The sequence below is a fragment of the Emydura macquarii genome, unplaced genomic scaffold, assembly GCF_026122565.2.
Source record: "Emydura macquarii macquarii isolate MOO-44397 ecotype Brisbane River unplaced genomic scaffold, CSIRO-AGI_Emac_v2 contig_312, whole genome shotgun sequence".
Lineage (NCBI taxonomy): Eukaryota > Metazoa > Chordata > Testudines > Chelidae > Emydura > Emydura macquarii.
The window spans coordinates 3,698,117-3,718,974 of record NW_027130449.1 but is presented as its reverse complement, the minus strand read 5'-3'; the positions used below and the strand labels follow the sequence as shown (position 1 = coordinate 3,718,974).

At 45.5% G+C, this 20,858-nt stretch overlaps 1 protein-coding gene across 2 annotated transcripts in view; it reads left to right on the top strand.

Annotated features, from left to right (window-relative positions):
• ETS1 (ETS proto-oncogene 1, transcription factor) overlaps positions 1-20,858 on the top strand; it is a 104,248-nt gene that overhangs the window by 16,220 nt on the left and 67,170 nt on the right. The window contains exon 1 of one of the 2 annotated variants that reach the window (XM_067563660.1): positions 19,136-19,566. The exons of the other annotated variant lie outside the window; for it this stretch is intronic. Within the exon in view, the coding sequence (XP_067419761.1) occupies positions 19,485-19,566 (82 nt within the window). The 5' untranslated portion in view covers positions 19,136-19,484. Of the gene's footprint in view, positions 1-19,135; positions 19,567-20,858 lie in introns of those variants that run through there. 2 annotated transcript variants of the gene reach the window in all.

Genomic DNA, 20,858 nt, shown 5'->3' with positions numbered 1-20,858 from the left:
CCCTGAAAAAGAAAAACACTGGCAGATTTTTTATTTCAGAAAGTAAACACTCAGGCCATGGGGGTCTGGAGGTTATGGGAAAAGAGGAAACCATCGGGCTAATCAGGCAGGGACACACTTCCCCTGCTGAAATAAACCAGAAATCATTGCATTACAGGGCTCCTCCGTGGTTAACCCTGATGCTGCCAGCACAGTGGAGTGATGTTGAGCTGGGGAAAGCTCTTAGTTTGCTCCAATATCACCTCTTCATCCCAGATTTCTATCCAGAACCCAACACAGACAGCAAAGGCAGGGGGAGCAGGCAGCGGTTGATATTAGCTGTTGGAAGGGTGGCCTTTTGGCAAAATCCAATAAAGTTAGCATGTCCTGCTAAATTCTGCAGAGTTTATGGACCGTTTTATAGAATTTCATAGCAAATTTGATCTCCGTTATAGAATTCCATAGAATGGTTCCAAAACCCTATAGAGAGGAGATCATTCTCTGTTAGAATCAATAAGATTGCAGGGTCCTATTCAACTTCCACAGAACCCTCTTACATTCATCTGTATTAAATTCTGGGAGATTTGTTTTGCATGAGAGAAATGAGTGCTTAGATTATGAATACTTAGACTGTAAATTCTTTGGGGTAGGGATCCTATTTTCGTTGTGTGTTTGCACAGCACCTTGTACAATGGGGACCTGGTCCATGACTAAGTGCTACTACTCTGCTAATAACATTGACTGAGTGACATGCCCTCTGGACTAATTTTACAATACGTCTTGAGTGATAGCCTCTAAATCTGCACTTGGTCCTGGAGCTAGATCTGATCAATGGACAGATGTTAGGTGTGCACTGCATATAAGACACGTTGCAGGAAACTACTTTCTAAAAATAACTCTGTGAAGCATTGATGTGTATCGTTGTAAGCTAATAAATAATATTAGGTAATTGTATGCTAGCCACAAACTCTAGCGAGGTACTTACATGGTACCCATCAGCCTAGTATCTGAGCAATGCTCTGCGTAATCGATTTATCCTCACTACATCCCTGTGAGCTAGGGAAGTAATAGCCTCATTTAACAGATGGGGAGCTGAGTCAGAGAGGTGATAGCTGGGATTTTCAAAGAAGCCTAAGGAAGTTAGGCATCCAACTCCCACTGAGTTTTGGACCTAATTCCCTTAGGTTACTGGACAACAAAATGGCAGCTGAAATTCAGTGTTGATAAATGTGGAGTAATGCACATTGGAAAACATAATCCCCACTATATATACCGAATGCTGGGGTCTAAATTAGCTGTTGCTACTCAAGAAAGGGATCTTAGAGTCATCTGGATCGTTCTCTGAAGAAATCCGCTCAGAGTGCAGCGTTCGTCAAGAAAGCTAGCACAGTGTTAGGAACCATTAGGAAAGGGATAGATAATAAGACAAAATTTCATAATGCCACTATATAAATCCCTGGTAAGCCCACACCTTGAATACTGGGTGCAGTTCTGGTTACCCCATCTCAAAACAGGTATTCAGATTGGAAAAGGTACAGAGAGGCAACAAAAAATATTAGGGATATGGAACCTCTTTTGTACAGAGGAGAGCTCAAAAAGACTGAGGCAGTTCAGCTTAGAAAAGAGATGACTAAGGGGGGGACATGATAGATATCTGTAACAGCAGGAATGGTGTGGAGAAGGTGAATAAGGAAATGTTATTTACCCTTCACAGTACACAAGGACTGGGGATAACCCAATGAAATTAGTAGGCGACAGGTTTAAAACAGACATAAGGAAATACTTCTACACACCATGTATAGTCCACCTGTGGAACTCATTGCCAGGGCATGTTGTGAGGGCCACACATATAACTGTGTTCAGAAAAGAATCCCATAAGTTTATGGAGGACAGGTCTATCACCAGCTATTAGCCAAGGTAGTCAGGGACACAGCCCCATGCTCTGGGTGCCACTAAACCTCTGCCTGCCACAAGTTGGACTGAATGACGGGCTGGATCACTCAATAATTGCCCTGTTCTGTTGTTTCCTCTGAAGCACCTGACATTGGCCATTGCCAGAAGACAGGACACTGGGCTAGTTGGACCGTTGGTCTGACCCAGTCTGGCTAGTCCTATGCTTTGGATATCCCAGCCTATGTGAGTTTCCCAAAGTCACAGAGCACAGGGAGTCTCTGGTGGAGTTGGAAACTGAGTGCAGGTCTCTTAAGACTTCGCTCAGTGTTTCACAACATGTCTGTCTGTCCTTCCCATCATTCATATTTTGTGAGGACAAGGTCAGGAGCAAAACCCAAGCCCTTATTTTAAATCTAGGAGACGTGATCTTTTGAAAGGTAATTCCGGACAACCTTCTTTTACTCAAAACCGTCTCAGAGATCATGTCTGACTACCCAGTCAGATCACTATAACACAGTGCAACTGCTACTGATCTTGGCTGGATTTACATGAGTGAACTAGTGGTGAAAGATTCCACCTACAGTTTCTTGCGCCATCATCTAGCCCCTTTCAACACCACCACTATTACGCACGACCCAAGATAGCAGTGTTCTGGAGAACTGCAGAGTCACCAGGCTTCCCCCTTGCTAGCTCAAAAATGCTCCTGAATAAGTATGCATTACTGCAGCTGATGGGGGTTGAGGACTTGAATGCAAACTAAATTCCATGCTGGGCAGATCTCAAAAGTTGAAGTGTTTTGGAGTTTGGTGTTCAGTTCAGATAAGCACCAGAGTTTAGATGCCTCCCTGAGCTCTTTGAATGCCTTGAGTCTGCAAAATTGGGCTGGAAATGTCATGATACTATATAAATCCCTGGTACGCCCACACCTTGAATACTGCATGCAGTTCTGGTTGCCCCATCTCAAAAAAGATATAGCCAGATCAGAAAAAGAGCAGAGGCACCAAAAATGATTAGGATATGTGCTGTTGTGGTATTTTGGATTTCCATTATTATTATTTGTAGTGCTTAGAGAGCCCAATCAAGATTGGGCCTTCATTGTGCTAGGCGCTGTGCAAACATCTAGCAAGAGATAGTCCCGGCCCCCAAAGAGCTTACACGGTAAGGGTGGGAGGGGAAAGCGAGCGGAAGTGACTTGCACAGTAGGTCGGGGGAGGCATCGAAGCAGAACGCAAGTCTCCTGACTCCCTGCGTTGTGCCCTATCTGCTGCCATGCTGGTTCTTCTTGTTTGGATCCCAGCATGACAGCAGTGTGTGAATGCAAGTAATAATGGCATAAAGATACCTAAATGATTTTGAACGTTCATATCTTAGATGTGGATTTTGGTTCCTTTGTGGGTGGCAAAAAGACCCTGCCCAGATCTTCCCTAAGCTTGGGGTAACTCCTATGGACTTATCTCTGACTCTTGTGCTTTCCAAATTGGGGTTCTCACCTTCCATAGATAACTCAGATAGGAAGACTGGGTTTTACTGTGCTTTCTGCCTGCTCACTAAGACTTGTCATTCTTGTCCCTGCTATTTGAGTAGGGCTCATAATTCAATTGGAAAGAACATTCAGCGGCTACTTGTTGGCCTAGGTAGCACAGTGTGCTCTTCTCATGTACGGACCAGCTGGCAGATACATTCAGTTGAGGTCTCTGCCCTCATGGCTGTTTTCTGTCTCTAGTTTCTATGCTCCTGTCACGAAGGAAAGATTATCTTGTGGTGAAAACACTAGATTGGGAGACCTGGATTTGATTTGTGTCTCTGCTACTTACTTCCTGAAGGACCTTGATCAAGTTACTTAGCCTCTCTGTGCCTCAGTTTCCCCTACTGAAGATGTGTGGGTTGGGGGATTAATATCTTGCAAGTGTGTTGGGACCCTTAATTCATTGACATTAGTAAAGTGCTTTCAGGTCCCATGAAGGAAGATGCTATACAAAAGCTGAGCATTGCAGTTATTTGCTCCATCCCCTCCCACAAAACAGAAAATCCCCTTTGCACAGTAGGTGTCCTAAGCAATACCAAACCACCAGCAATTCTTAATAGGTTATCCCTTGGAAGCTATGTACAGTCTGCAGAACACGTGCTGCAGTTTATGCCGAATCTCTGGACTCCTCTTGAATAGTAAGCCTAATTGCGGGGAAGCTGCTTTTTAACATGCAGGATGGGCCCTTCCTTGTGGGATTTTAGTATCAAAAGGCTTTGTAAAGTTGCAGAATGTTGACTGTTTTGAATATTTCACAATGGATTAAATATCGTTCCATTCCTCGCAGCTGTTTTGCAGGGAGGCAGGCTGCATCTCTCTGGCAGCCGGGTGGGCTAACAAGATTGTGTGTGAAGTACCTGGGCAGAGAGTTTCCTTTGGTGCAAGAGAATGGGAAGGTTTAGCAACTGCTCTTAGCCATGGGAGAGCTGCAGAAAGTGTTGTGTGTGTGCTGGGGTGGTTCCTATTAGAAGTGGGAAAGGTTTGGGATTGCAGGTGGAGTTTACGTTAGAAGCACTATCTGCTGTGTTATAATTACGGAGCTCGATTCTCAGCTGCTGGGAATTGGTGCAGCTCCATTAATGTCAACGCAATTTAGACCAGCTGACAAATTTCGCTTCTTAAAAGGACAATCCATATTTCTAACTTTCAATGTTTATTCCTGTGCCAGTGCACAGGGACGTGCACCCCGCCCCCTGCCGCCCCCAGGACATGGCGGTTAATGAATGGGCATTAGCAAATCAGTGTTTCAGTTTAAAGCTTGGTAGATCAACGTCTCCCTCCCTGGGTATGTCTACACAGGGATCAAAAGCCTGTGACTGGCCTGGGTCAGCTGACTTGGGCTCAGGCTGTGGGGCTGAAAAATCGCTGCATAAACAGACATTCGGGCCCAAGCTACACAGCAATTTTTAGCCCTGCAGCCCAAACCCTGTGAGTGCCAGTCAGCCAACCCGGCCAGCCGTGGCCGCCACACGGGGCTTTTATCCCCGTGTAGATGTACCCCATGTAAAAACCCATTGGTGCTTCCTCAACCTTCACTATTAGCACTGGCTTCCTTTTAGTTTGAAAATAGATGTATATTACGTTGATATAGCTATTATATAGAGGTATATAAATAGACTCTCCTTTGGATTTCAGTTAAAATGATTCAGTTAAAATGAACTTGATCCCACAAAATAGTTGTGAGATTTGTGAAATCTGAATTTCCCATGAGGCTCATCCCTACCCTTCATCATGAAACCATGTGACACTAGCTTTTTGGCCTATTGTAATAATAAACGCTGGCCAAATTTGGCTCTTGGATGCATGGGCAACTCCCATTGACTTCACTGCAAATTGTACACAAGGACAGAATCTATCCTTTAAAATATAAGGACCAAATCCTGGTCTGACTTAAGTCATTTGCAAATCTCCTGTTACTTTCAGTGGGCCTGCATCTGACCCTAGAGCAGCATGAAAGTATTAATGGCCCAAATGTACTCAATGGGAACTTTGCCATTGACTGCAACAGCAGCAAGATAAAGAATGAGTGATCATTAAAGCTCTTCATGGAACTATACATGCAGACACAACATGCAATGCATGACCAACAATATATCATCTTAGAAAACGTCACAGGCAATGACAATGAATGGGTATTAGAGTATTTGCATGGAAAGGGAAGAATGGGCAAAATATGCATCTCCAGTAGAGATGGGCAAGGTGGTTTGGCTAAATAAAAACTAACCCAAACTTCCCTCCCAAAATAGTGTACAATTATTTCTCAGCAGTCAAATATGTTGAGATAACTTCTTCCCTTCCCTCTTATTTTTCATTTTCATGGTGGTCTCTGCACCTCCATAATTCAAGCAGGATCTAAGACATTCATGGTGGTGGGTGAGAGGTGTAAGGATCGAAGTGGAGCAGAATAGAAAAAAAGTGATGAAATGCCTCGAGGGAAGCTGTTCAGGTGGGATTTCTGACCAGTACCAGAAATCTTATGAAAGGACCTGTCATTTTGAGATTTCAACCCAGTTTTGCAGGCCCATGAGGTCTGGATAATCATAGAAACTAGAGATGGAAAAGAGCATCACATGCCTGTTCCAGTGCAGCAATGTGGTGTTATTAACATGAATGACAACACACGGCGCAGGGCAAAGATGTGTCTAGCCTTAAATGTTAATGCTTTGTGCTAACTAGGTGCAAAGTAAGAGAGAGGAAAAATCTGAACATGTCAGGAGAAACTTCAGAACAGCTTTCCATGGAATTGGTGGAAATCTTACCACTAGGGACTTTTAAATCCCTGGATGGGATTGAGCCAAATTGTTCCTTCTTCCTACTTTGCCCTGCACCCTTTGTTGTCATTTACATTACTAACAACACCTAGCTGTAATCCAGTGCTTTTCAGATCTTATTATATTTTACAAAGGAGGGCAGTATATTATCTCCGTACCAAAGAAGTGGAAACTGAGGCAGGGGGCAGTGACTTGCCCAAGGTTTTGCATCAGGTCAGTGGGCAAGCCAGTGAGTGAAAAAAGCTACTAAATCTGTAAAGTTTACACCCACTCTGCACTGGTTTAAATGACTAAACAAGATGCAAAGCAACAGAGAATGCAGCCCCCAGGCTCCTATCAGAGTTAGGTTCCAGTCTGGTCAAAAATGATCTGTCTAAACTGGTTTTTGATGGAAAACTTGGGATTTTGACTACAACAATTTTTTTCACAGTGTCTGCTTTCCTTGGAAAATTCAAATGTTTTGTCAATAAACTGAAGGCCCAAAACCCAACGTCTTTCAGCCAAAGACCAGAATGTTTTCCTTTTTGATATTTCCATAAAAAGTGGGAGTTTTCCACAGAAAATTCCAACAAAAACAAAGCAGAATTCATTTTCCTCAATTTTTTGCAGCGACAAAACCCTATTTCCCCATTAGCTCTAAAATTCCAGGAACAGATCCTAATTGCTCCACAGTACAGGACTATATGAATCCAGGGTTCTCATCTAGTGATTATCTAGACCAAACCTGCAGAGGGGGAACTCAGCACTAACTTATAGAGAGAGACCCAGGCATGGAAAGAATTGACCTCCTACTTCAGATCAGACAGACAGCATTTGAAAGGATCCCTCTTCCATGCAATTTGTGTGTCAGCCCGTAACCCTCCACACCAATATTTGTGGATCATAGCTACCAACATTAATTCCATATTTTCCAGCCTGGATAACTTAACCTTTCATTTGGGCTAAAGCATCCAAGTGCGAATGAGTTTGCACAATGTCTTCAAAATGTTATTTCACTTCATTTCAAGTCAGCTCATCTCCCTCCCTACAACTTTTGCAGCCTTTGAGAATAGAAGGTACCTTCTGAAATCCTCTCCGGCCTCTCTTCTTTCCTTCGTTAGCTACCAGTTTATGGTGGCATCAGACCATTCCTGCTGTGCTTTCCACTGCACGCCCACCAAAACGAGATGGTTTTATCAGGGCTTTCCCACGTTTGTCAAGTGGAATTCAACATGCCACTCCTCACTTTATCAACATTCTAGATGTTTATAAATGGAAGAGAGAATATTTTTCGTTTCCAGTTCGAGTTTCCAGGGCAGCCACTTTCTAAAGCACTTAGGAAGTTTAGAAAAGGGGAGGTTATATAAACTTTTTTTTCCCCTCCTGGGCTCTTATTAATGGAGTGGGTTGGGGAGCTATTCCCGTAGCTCTCTGGCTACAGGGCACTGCTTGGGTGAGAGGGGCCCCTGGTTAACGTGTTGCACCTTTCTGCTCTCTCCTTCTCGATCTAGTTCTTTTAAGCTTGAGATGAATAAGGGAGGAACTCAAGCTGCAAACTTCAGACCTAGATCCGTGCTTTTGAACACATCCCAATTTAGGGGTTCTTAGATCTGAAAAGTGCTGTCTACTGGTTACAATAGAAGACTGGGTATCAGAAGAAGTAGGTGCTATTCCCTAACTCTGCGATTGGCTTATTGCATGGCTTTGGGCAAGTCATTTAACCTCTTGTAATGAAAAATTTGGACCACATTTGCATTGGCAGAGGGTACAGTAAGTATGATTTGAATAGCAGTGTGGATTGTGACAAGTTATTCTTTGTGCTTTTACTACAAAATCCCACATATACACGTGTGCACATGCACACTAGTTATTTTTTTCTGGCAAACTGCAATGTATCTCTGAATCTCATCAGCATTTTCCCATGCATGCTCCTGCAGCAACTGCTGTCAAGAAAGGGCCTTGAGCAATACGGGAGACGTGTGGGTTTTGAAAACAGGAGCTAACTTCATGTCAGTTCCCACCACAACAGAAACTGAGTTCTATCTCCTCCCCCATCTCCTTCCTCTCACTTTCTCCCTGGGACAGGAGTTGGGATCTGGGGTCTTGCTGCATCACTTGTGTGGAAAGAGGTTTGACTGTATCGGCAGCTCCAGCTGTTCCAGGGCTGGAACTGGAGGTCCACAGGAAATCGGCTCATTAGTCTGCAGACCCTCCTTGTAGTCTTCCAGCCATACACCATTGGTGCGAAAATGATTTAAATGGCCGAGGATGGAAAATAATTATTTGATTGGGGTACGGGGGATGCACTCAACTAATGCTGACTATAGACTTGGCAGAAAGCAACCACGTTTCTCCTGGATCTGGGGAGCATGTGTGATGTGGTAGAGGGAGGTGTTGGACATCTGGAGTGATTTAGCCGGTTTGTGCTCTTGCAGGGGGTTGTTCGCGTATTTTGTTTGCAGGGCTTTAGCTCATATATAAAATGCCAATTCCCCCAACGAAGGGGGAGGTGATGGACGGAGAAGGTGAAACTTGCCCCTTATTCTGAGCCGGAGCACGCTACGGTTTGTAAAAGGGCCCCTCTGCTTCTGTGTGACCCATTCTAGTGATTCTGAATTGAAGTTGAGTTGAGACAGCATACTGGACTATTGGGTCATTGGGTCAGCTCATATGTTCCTACCACGTGGAGAAAGATTATCTGAACTTTCCTGGCAGGCAAAAAATGTTTCAAGATGGATTTGGGGTGAAGGTTCAGGTGAGTTCTTATTTTATCCAGACCAGGTTGGCCTCTATTTGAGAGATGTATTTTGCCCTTGATGCCAAAACACTAATGAGTCTTTATCTGTATTTTATGGTATTCAGATTATGGATCCAATCCTTTTGTGGTCAAGGTCAATGCAAACTCATGTGAGAAGGATCAGGTTTCTATCTACTCACGCTACTATAATTTTGGGGATACCGTTTTCCTAGGCAGAACACAGAATATTTGCAAGATGTACATAGATATTAAACACATCCTCTTTTTGGGAAACTATACCCTACATTTGCAGGAGGATTTATGCAGTCTAGACCCATGTAGAGGAATGAATATCATTTTGGGAGTCAGGAAGTCCTGAGTTCTAATCACAGCTCTGCCACAGATCTACCTTGGCTAAGTCATTTAACCTCTCTGCTTCAGTTTGCTTGTCCGTCAAAAGGGGAGAGAAATATTAACCCACCTCAGAGGGGTTTGTGAAGATTAATCAATAAATATTCAGTGCTTTGAGAGATTTCGAATAGGTTCTTTAGTCTATACAACAAAGGCATGACAGGTCCAGTGGCTGGAAACTAAAGCTAGACAAATTCAGATTTGAATGAAGGCACAGGGTTTTTAAGTGATGGTAATTAACCATTGGAAAAACTTACCAAGAGATGTGGTGGATTCTCCATCGCATGGGGTCTTTACATCACCACTAAGTATATATATCTTCTGAAATATATGCTCTCAGCTCGACCGGCAATTGGGTGTAGGAATTGCTGGGTGAAATTCCCTGGCCTGTGCTATGCAGGAGGTCCCACTAGATAATCACAATGGTCCCTGGCCTTAAACATCTTTGAATGTATGAATACAAAGGGTCTGATTTGCAGAAGCGCTGAGTGTCCACAACTCCAGTTGAAGCCAATGGGAGCTGCAGGCATGCATGATATTACTAGCTATCCATTATGGGAGTTGGGGGTGGGCAGACAGATAGGGAGGAAAATGATCTTGTACTCCTAAAACCTCTGTATCCCGAGATGTCCATTCTACTCTTTTAAACATATTTAAAAGACTGAAGTAATGGGTGATGATGGTGGTGATATTGCCACTGGGTTGGAGGGCCCTGCTGATCTGCTGTCTCCTTCTCATTTGTACTGGCAAGGAATAGGAGCTGAGGAAAGCTAATCAGGAGACCCTCATGGGGAGAGAGGCATGTTATTTAATTAGCTGTACAATGGACTGACTTGGAGGCACGTGGTGGCTCTAATAGCAGGAGATAGATGTCCTTTTAGCTGGGCTAATTGTTAGGAAATAGCGGGGTCTTTGTTCAGGCCTAGCATGCGGCCTGTGATCTCTCAGAGCCCAGGGGCTGCCCCGCTTATAATTTTAGACAGATCTATTCAAGCCTGCTCTGTAGCGCAAGGCAGAACAAGAGCAGTATTGTTGTGGAGCCAGGATTGCCGTCCAAAACACCCACCCTGAAAAATGCAAACACGTGTAGAGCGGGAGTATTTTCTCTGTCGTTTATTCGCTATAAGGCAGGGCTGCCAAGCAGAGACAATTGGGAGGGGCGAGAGTTCCAATGCAGAGAGCGCTGAGCAAGACTTTGCTATTCGAAATGCACACAGACAAAATCCTGCACTGCAAGTGTGCACAGCTCATTCGAAAGAACCCTTCAAATCGCTCCCAAATGAGTGCCTCCTTTCCAAAGGAGCAGAACTGGGGAGAGGACAGATTAGGACTGTACTGGGACAGGGCCCATTCATGCTTTCAACAACACACTAGCAGAAAATTAGCCTGCAGCTCCATAGCTAGGCAGCTGGTGTGCGGTGAACACAGCTTGTTACGCTAATCATAATCCTTATCTTGAGCTTCCTCCATCTGTGTGTTGTGTCCACCTGTTGTGTCTCATCATATGTTTGATTGACATCTCTCTGGGGCGGAGACTGTCTTTCCATTATATGTGTGTACAGCACCTGGCACAGAGGGGCCCTGACTGGAGCCTCCAGATGCTAGTCTGATAGGAAAGATGACTAACCAGACTTTTCCCTCTAGTGATTCTTTCCATCCAAGCCAGTGTAAAGGTTCTCTCTCTCTGTAATTACACAGCCTGCACTGCTACAGAAGCTGAGTTCTTCCCACGTATTTATGGGTTTGTCTTTACAACACCTCTGTAGAGCAGGAAAGTATTATTATTATTATTATTTTATGATAGTAAAGATGGGGAACTGAGACACAAAGAATGACGTGCACGAGGTCACAGAGGAAGTATCTGACACCACCAGGAATTGAATGTGCAATTGCTGAGTGGGGCTAGGCTGGGAACCTATTTTCCCATTCTGTGAGAATTTTTGGGATTTTGAAAAATGTTCTCATCTGGAATGGGGATGAAAGCTCCAAAAATTTTCAGGGACCAACAAACTGAAAAAAATGTCAGTTCAGGTCAATTAAAATGTTTCATTCTCACTTCAACCTTTTTTCTTTGTGACTTTTTTTATTGTTAATTTAAGTTAAATTTCAAAATGAAAAGGTGTTTTGAAAGAAGCAAACAAACAAAAAAGCCCTCAAACATTTTGTTTCAAAAACGTTGAAACTTTTTTCAACGTTTTTTTTATTTTCAAATTGGGAAATTCATCGAAACTGACATGTTCCTGTGACCTGAAGAAAAGCTCTGTGTAGCTTGAAAGCTTGTACCTTCCACCAATAGAAGTTGGTCGGATAAAAAATATTACCTCACTTACCTCGTCTCTTCAGTCCCCTTGAACTGTTTTGGTTTCAATGAATCAGCATTTTTCAATGAAAATACACTTTGTCAAAAAATTCCTCACCACTTCTGCTCCTAAGCTACTGACTGGGGTCTTTCCCATATGGCCATCCTTAGGGTGTTGAGGGATGTGCTCTAAAATTTCATTTCCCGAACCACCCATGTCCATTTTTCTCAAGTGTCTGAAACCGCCAACATATGCACAATTGTATTTGTTTGATGGCTGCAATTTCTTGGGCTAGGAATTGTAGTAGGCTGAAGTTTGAGCTGGGACTGTCTGACTGCCAGTGCCCTCATGGAAACAAATTGCGGTTCTCCCGTGATCCTTCTTGGAGTGAAGTTGTTAAATAGCCATGACGAAGCAGAGAAATATGCATTCCAAATAGCTGCTTGCTGCATGGAAAACTTTCCTCTGGTTTATCAGAGTTGTCGCGTGTGATTCCATTGCACATTTGGGAACAAAATTCCCCATTTCTTTATGGAGGAGGACAACAGAGCTGATTAAATCTACAGTCAGGGGTGAAGGGAGAGGCTGGGCAACGTATAGAGATGAACTCAGAATAAGAATCAGAATTGCCCTGAAGTGCAAGTGGGGTCAGAGCTGGTGTTCCAGTCTAGCTCATTTCTAGTAATGCAGCGTGAGTGCGTTCACGATTCATTCACTGCCAGAGATCTAGGGAATGCTAAAGTCCAAGTCAGAAGCACAAAGAAGTTCTCTGGGTCTCAGCCTGCCCCCGGTTTCTTCATATTACAAAGCTTCTGAGCTTGTTGACATTTGCTGCTCTTGGTTCCAAAGAAGGCCAGGGTTGGAATAGCAGAGATGCTGCATATTGAACCTGAGCAAAGCAGAGTGTGAGGGTGACATTCAGAATGGAATAATGGCAACCCAGCAGTGGCATGGGGTGAGGAAGTCTGGCTGCTTGTTGTGTTTGGAGTAAATGTGAAGAGTCTAGAGCTACGTCACTAAAAAGCCGGGGTACTTTTATGAACAGTTCAATGCAGCTAGATGAGCAGAGGAGTTAGAACACTCTGGGAGCAGCCAATACTTCAGTGTGTGTTACAGAGATTTCCACCCACCCAGCTCTCCAAGCAAGGTAATGAATGAGTGCTAACGCGCTCCACTAATCAAATCCAGCACAGACGTGTTACCTAGCCAGGACATGGACTGGCTAGTCAAGAGTCTCCTTAAAATGATTCCGTTTCAATCCACTCTAGGGAACCAAAGCTGTTACCCCCTTATGGCTGTGTAGAGCTCTGTGCGAGCAGAACCAGTGGCCAGAATCCTGTTTCCAGTGCACAGTTGAGGGTGAGGGGGGTCATAGCTGACACCAGGAGGGTACCTTTGTGAGCCATCTCTGCTGAGAAGCTAATCAGGGTAGTAGTGGAGGCTGTCTTTCAGAGACAATCCCCCCCATCAGCACCAAGGGGCAATTAGGGGAAGCTTGTGTGATAACTGTCATCTTGAGCTTGGTTCACTGGGGACCTCCAGAGTTAAAATACATGATTTCCAGCTTAAGCTACAGAGCCAGGCTCTCAAGGTAAGATAAAAGTGGCTTCCATCCACTGCAAATCACTGGCCTGTGACACACAGCAACTAGTGTGTCCTGGGCATTGCAGGCCAGAGCAGTCTGGATGCTGGAGGAGCCCCCATTTGTGTAATGAAGGCTGCAATCTTAGCCGGTATTGGGGACCCAACTAAAGCCCTCTAGATCTAAAACCTTGAGGCTCTGCAGCTCAAGCTAAAGCTCCGGGTCCTGTAGGCAGAGGCTGTAACAGACTGTCATTCCCTGGAGATCAGGTACAGAGGAAGGACACACAGATCATGCTGACTAATGCTGACACTTACACTGCTGCTCCCTGTCTATAAAGAAAAGACGTGGGTCACTAGGCTACCAGTCCAGTCCCATTTACCAGCATCAACCAACCGCCTCTTCCGAGCTATTACGGTGCTTGAAAGAATTTCTCCTATAATCTTGAATTCCAGGAAAGGTATCTCCCCGAGGAACACTGGTGGCAGCCACTTACATTTTCCTCACATTGCCTTTGACCAGCTCCACACCCAGCACCCCCCTCCCTGTTCTTTTCCTTTCTTGGAGAGGTGGCTGCTGTTCTTTCCATCAATGACCCTCTTGTGAAAATCCTTTCATGTCTCTGTCTCCCCTTGGAATCACGTGCCATTTGTTCCCTTTGCTCCTGATTTTTGTCTGATGCCCTCTGGATATGGTTTACTTGATGGGACATCAAACCAAGGCCCTGACCACTTGCAGCCATTAAAAAAAAATCTCATTTGCAATTTTGGATAGGGCTCCAATTTGACTAATTACATTCTGTTGTAAATATCCCCCTACAGTTTTAACTGGATATGGTATTCTTAATTTCCTGCCCTAGTGTTGCTGAGCGCTGTTAAAACAGCTGCTGCATTTCGCCCCAGAGCTGATTGCATTTCAGTGGTTGGGGGGAGGGGAAGGAAGTGATTTCTTTATGCAGTCAGTAGTACATCATTTTGAGAACGTGTTGTCTCCTCGACAATAAGAGAGGGAAAATTTGGAGGAGGGGAAGAGAGGGGGCATTACAGCTGCCTGAAATCTGGATGTTCACAGAATGGTTATTTAAAGGACTGCAGTTTGGCTCTGCCAAATTGAAAGGGTCAGAACCAGAAAGACATGCTAACCCCAAGTCACAAATGAGACCCCAATCCGGGACACCTTTCACCAACACTAAATTCATTTATTATTATTATTATTTATTATTAAAAAAATGACAAAGGCTAGTCAGCCTTCTTGGGAACAAGGGGTACTTTATTGTCTGCCCTTTCTTTGTTCCCAATGATTGCGAAACAACCAAGCTCTTTTGTGGAAAGAGGGCAAATGGTTATCTCTGAACAACAGCATCTTTTTTAGTATATCAGTGAGAAGAGGGTCGATCTCAGCCGTGAGATCACATCCTCCTCTGTAGGAGAGAAGCTTAATGGCTATGAACATTAAATAACAAGAGAGAGTATGGAAAGGCAGGGGAATCTCGAATGATCAAGAGGACAGATTTTTCTAACAACTGCAAACAAGAATTAGTCTGGCAAGAGCTGAGGCTAGCTCACGTCTGGAAGGACTTGAACTGCAAATGGTCACATCCCAGCTGAAACTGCTCTTTCCATGCCTTCCCAAACACATAGCCCTTTAGTGTCTCAGCTGGAGTTCAGAGTTGGTGCTTTTATGTCTCAAGCTCTGAAGTGAGTACAAATTAAGGTAGCAGTGTAGCTGGTCCGAAAGAGAGAGAGGCTTCATTACTAGGATTCTCTGTCTGCAGCCAGCTTCCCAGATGCTCCCTCTCTCCTAATCTTCTGGGTTCTCCTACCAGCACTGGCTCCAGCTCTGGTTTTCCAGAATTTGTGGTTGGATTTTAGTGCCTCCTTTTCATCCCCAGAGTAGTGAAGTGAAATAGGGTTGTAGCTTCTTGCTCCCCCAAACTTCTGTCTCATCATGCTGTGACCTCATCTCGTTTGTTTGGCTGGGCCAGAACTTAGTGGGGAGTCCAAGAGCGTTTGCGTATACCTAAATATATTTCCTAATAAAAAACACATTCTAGTGGCAAGAAACATCTTTATTTTATTTGACCAGAAGAGAAGGCGCTCACTTCAGGTGCACGGGATCCCAGCCAGTCCATGGGATTTTATCACTTGCAGTAGGTCTAAGCCAACAGTTATCGTCTTGTGGGAGTAGGGCTAGAATACAGGGGATGAGGGCTTTGGCACCTCTGGCACAGCTTTTTAGTTCTCCTGCCTGTCATTACAGCACTCTGTGTATCCCACTGGCTGACCCTTCCATTCTCGCTCCTGGGTCTGCTCTCATGGATGATGCTGACAGCCCATCCCATCAGCCAGCCATTGGGGTGAGACTCTGAGCAAGTCTCCTCTCGTAGCGTGTCTCATCTGTTTCATTCTGAGGATTGTGGTTTGCTGCAGGAGGCAGGGGCTTGACGTGAACTGCCTGGATTATCGAACGCCGCTGAATGGTTGGGTCATTTTAATACTGCGGGGACCACAGGTGCATTTTGATGGCTTCATCATTACAGCCAAAAGTCTGCAGCCAGCCATGTAACCGGTCTCCCCACCCCACAACACACCATTCCCCATGGCAAATTACAGAATGCATGTATATATGCTACACATGCATAGTCCTTGAGGCTACAGCATTCCAGGGAAACATAGGAAGGGAAAGATTATCGGCCTGTGTAAATTGCATCATGTTTCTCTTCCCAAGCTTGCACTGGAACAAGTCCTACAGCAGGGCAGCTGTTTCTTTTGCATCAGCTTTTGATTTTGAACTGGAAAGGTCCTGCTATTGCCTCCTCCTTCTAAAGTCCTTTCAGTTACTCATTTCCACTTTGTGTCTCTCCCTGTTTCCCAAGGAGAGGGAGCAAAACTAAAATAAAAATCTGCAAGGAGAGCAAATGGGAAATCCGAGCCCTCAGTCCAACATCTCATAAACAGAGGAACAGTGTGAAATAAGAACCGTGTATTACTATTGATCATTCTTTTTCAGCTTCAGAGCTCCAGTTTTATTGCTGCATTAGATACCAAAGAGGAATGCTTTTCATTTCTGCACAGTTTTCCATGTGCAGATCTCAGAGCACTTCTCAAAAGTGGGTGGGAATTAGTATTCCCATGCGGAAACTGAGGCACAGAGGTTAAGTGACTGACTCTCTTTTTTTTTAGCTCACACAGTGAATCAGAGGCTGAGCTGGGAATAGAATTTGGAGCCTGGTTCTCATTTGCACTAAGACCCCTTTCCATTGCCAGAGTGGTGTAAAGGGGCTTTAGGACTAGATGTACAAAGGGATTTAGGTTCCTAATGATGCAGATAGATGCTTAGTAAGATTTTGAAAAGCATTGAAGTGAGTTACACACCTGGGGCTAGATCTGCAAAGGGATTTAGGCATGGCACTGCTGAGTCCCTGGCTATTGTTTGGATGTGGTAGGTGTGCTACTGTTCCAGGCTTCTGGGTATGCCTAGAAGGAGAATCCTGCCAAGCATGAAGTAGGGTGCCAAACAGCTCAGTGATGTCAGAATACAGGCAGTTTTGCACATGCCTACAGGCGGAAGCTTAGGTGTCTAAAGGACTTTACCAGCAGAAACTTAACAGCAATAGGAATGTAGTTGCCTCTGGGGCTAGGCAGCAGCTGAGTGAGGGTTTTGAATGGTGCCTAAATCCTTTTGTGGTTGTATCCTGTACATTTAATTGATTTTCAATGGGAGTCAGGAGCCTAATCTGTTTCAGCACCTTTGAAATCCCACTGGGTGCCTGTCTGCTTCTTTAGGTGGATACTTTGGAAATAATAAATATAATATAATATTCTATTATTAATATAATAAAATAAATAATAAATACCTTGGAAAATTTGGCCAGCAAGCACCATGACTCCTAACTCCGTGTCCTAGTCACTCAACCCCAAAGCCACTTTGCTCTTTCTTCTATAAACAGCCCTGAGCCACAAAGTTTGTATCTGCGTCTGGCCATAGGTAAACTCTGGAGGTGAGTCTAGGCTAATCTGTTCAGATTTTATACCTGATTGGAATTGGGATTTTGGTTCATCCTTTTCTAGGTAATAGAAGCAGCATAAAATTTGGATCCAAACTCAGACTGCCTCAAGGTTCTGTGATGTTCACATCTGGAGTGTAGAATTCAGCCCATCTCTGAGTAAAATGATCCAGTCTCTTTTAGCGTGAAACGGAGACTGTTAGATTCTGAGAGTGAGAGAACCACAACGGCAGGTTGCTAAGGACATTTGTTTTGGTCTTTTTACACTTATACCGGTAAATTGACATCTCTGAGTCATAAGCTCCTTTCTTGCTCTGCCGTTTGTGGTCTGAAGTTTTTGCTACCTATAAAACATATTTTATGTGAAAACCGAGATTCTGCTCTTCAGTTAAGTTCATGACATACTGGCATGATATTGATCTCACGTCTTTATAGCACCTTTCAAGCTCTTTTACAAACCATTTGTGCAAGCTGGAGCTGTACTGAATAACTTCCAGCCATCCCATGCATGCACACCGTGCATGTACACACACACACTTTCTCTGTCTGTTTGTCCCTCTCTGTCCCCTCCCTATGCATACACAAAAACATACACACCCACCCTCCTCAGCACACATGCACTTCCCTTAGCATACATGCAGCACACATACACAACAAATGCAGCTACTTCTGGTGTGAAGTGCATCAGACTGTGTAACAGCATGCAGCAACTCCAACAGTTCAGGTGAGGGAGCGAAGGGTACCTCTCTTCTGCAGGAGGAATGCAGTTGTCTTGGATTCAACAAGATGTCATCTTGGAGAATCAAAAGTGTCTGCACGGGGGAATTGGCCATGACAAGTTGTGTTTTCTCATAGAATCCCAATCAAAGATTCCCAGTGCTGTTTTTCGTATAAATAAATGTCTTTTAGTTCAGTTTTTAAATGTGAACAGAAGCTCGGGGTGGTAGAAGGCTGTATGAAGGCATGTAGCAATACAATTATCTACTGGTTGGGCCTGGTCTAGAGCCCACTGAAATCCATGGAGAGGGTCTCCATTGACTTCAATGGGCTGTGCTCAAGCTCTATGTGTATATCTGAGACCAAACTGTGGTATCATCCATGCCATGTCTCATCTGCTTATTCTTATCCATCCCTTTTAGAAAAGATCTATAGGCAGTACTAGAGAATGAGATCCTTGTTGTGCAATGGGAAAGGAGGCTTTAATCTCTCTATTCAATTCTCCCTAGGTTTTCAGAATAAGTTCTATAGCATCTCGGGGGGAAGGTGTGTGAGTAACCCTATTACATTTGAGAGGACTTTTTCATGGGACCTTCCCCTCCAAGCCCGCCCTATGGAAGGGGCAAGGAACTTTCTCTCTGCCCGCCCTGTAGACAGGGCCCAAGCATGCATTTTTGGGGCCCAGTACAAACTTGTAACGTGCCCCCTTCCACGTGCATACCCATGGGGGTTGCAGCCTGGACTGGGCCTGCCCCCCTAAAGTGTACCCTTCCCCCCCATGTGGGGGCCCTGCCTACAGATGGTGCAGGGGAGCCTTTCCCCCTACTTGAGTGTATAGCTAGGGCATGGGGCCTTCTCAGCCCCTCTCCACTTGGCTAGGCATGGGGCTTTCCCCCTACCCAGCCCCTGTCTATGGGGTAGGGGACTTCACCCAGACGCTATGGACGGAACATGGGACCTTTTCTCCATTGCACCCTCCAGGTGGGCAGGGACCTTCCCCTCCCTCCGCGGGGTGGGGCAGGGCCCTTCTGCCCTGTGGAGGGGATGGTGCGCCCTGCCCGCTCCAAGGCGCCCGGCACCCTGCGCGCCTCTCTCGGGGCTTTTGAAACCCGCTGACTTGAGGCCGGCTGGGCGGAGGAAGCCGGATCCCGCCCCCGGCCGCTGTCACTAAGCTGAGCCCGGCCCATTTCCCTCCCCTTCCCTGCAGCTCGGAGCTCCTCACCCCAACCGCTGCTTGCTGGGGTGGGGGGGCGACTGAGCAGCGGCGCCGGCTGTGAGAAGATCCGCCCTAGCAGAATAAGAGAGAGAGGGAGAGAAGGGAGGGATACCGAGCCCGGCCAGCCGAGGAGGAGAAGGAGCAGGAGCAGACTGAGAGCGGACCGGGGAAGGAGGGAGGGAGGCGAGGAGAGACACTCCCCCTTCTTCTCCAAGTGCCCAACTTTGCGCCAGGCAGGGGCGCACGGCAGGGGCGCGGAGCACCCTTCCCAGCAGAGGGCACCGGGAATCCAGGCACCAAACCTTTCCTCCCCCCGCTCCCTGGCAGTGACTATTTCAACATCAGCCGAGGAAATCCGGGAGCGAACCATGAAGGCGGCTGTGGACCTGAAACCCACCCTGACCATCATCAAAACCGAGAAGGTGGATGTAGAGTTCTTCCCTTCCCCGGGTAAGCTTGCCGGCTGCTGCCTCCCACCCCCGCAGGAGCTAGGGGGTAGGTGTGTGTGTGGGGGGGTTAATTGCTGGAGCCTTGCTCTTAGGGGTCTGGGACCCGTGTTCTGGGCGGGTGGGGGTGGGTTGGTGCATCTCCGTGGCTCTGGTCTGTGCGCTCTGATCTTTGCTGGTAGAGGTGATTGGTAAGTTTCACTGCTGGAGTCTTGGCTCTGTGACCTGTGATCTCGGGGGTTAGGGTTAATTCACTGCTGGAGCCTTAGGTCTGTGATCTGGGCTTTTGGGGGGCAGCGTTAATTTCGCTGCTTGATCCTTTGGTCAAGGATCTGGAATCTCTGCTCTTGGTGGTTAGGGTTAATTTCACTATGCTGGGAAATGTGTCGTCTGCACTGATGGGACCCCTGATCCTGGGAAGGCGATCACAGAGGGAGAAGTGTCTGTTGTAACTAGTGCTGGTCCCTAGCTTACGTTAGGAAGGATGGTTGGTTGAGTGTCTGTTGCATTTCGGCCCCCTAGGTTCTGTTGGACCAGGTTCTAAAATTCTTGCCCCTCCTGGGGAGGGCTTCATGAGAATCTTTTCCCTTGGGGCAATTTTTTTTTTTTGCAGCTGTTTTTTTTTTTAGTAGGTGGGAGAAGGGGGTAAAAATATTTGACTTGCGAGTTTTGCAAAATGCGTGGGTTGAAATTGTAACCACCCCTCCTCTCCACCCCTAAACCCCACAACTTTTATGGTAACGGGAGCTGCTGCAGGCGACCTCCCCCCTCCCTCCCTGTATAGGAGCCTGAGGAATCGAGGAACACATTTAGGGAGAACTGATGATAAGGCAAAGCACTCTGATCTTGGATCAGTTTTAAGACTGTTTTATTGCCTACACAAATGCTTCTCTCACGTGGTTCTCCCTTCTCTAGCTGTTTTTTTTTTTTTTTAAATACTTAGAGAGGGACAAGGATCTGACTTTGGAGGGAGAGATTTGGAGAAGGGGAAGCTTTGATCACTTTTACTGTCTCACAGAGAAACCACCTCTACCTCATCTAAATATTAGAATGATTTCATTATTGAGCCCGCAGTAAGTGGCTCACGCAAGATCTTGGAAATATCTTGTGTCCACCAAATCCCAAGCTTACCATGTGGGCACCAAGTTTTAACTCTGTCTCATCAAAACACACGTTAAAGCAGAGAGCATTGCTGCTGCTGCTGCTACTTCTCGTCCTTTGGAGAATTGTGTGTGCTGAGAGAGGGTGCTGATGTTATCTGGAGAGGGAGTTTCTTTAACATGTTGCAGGTAACAA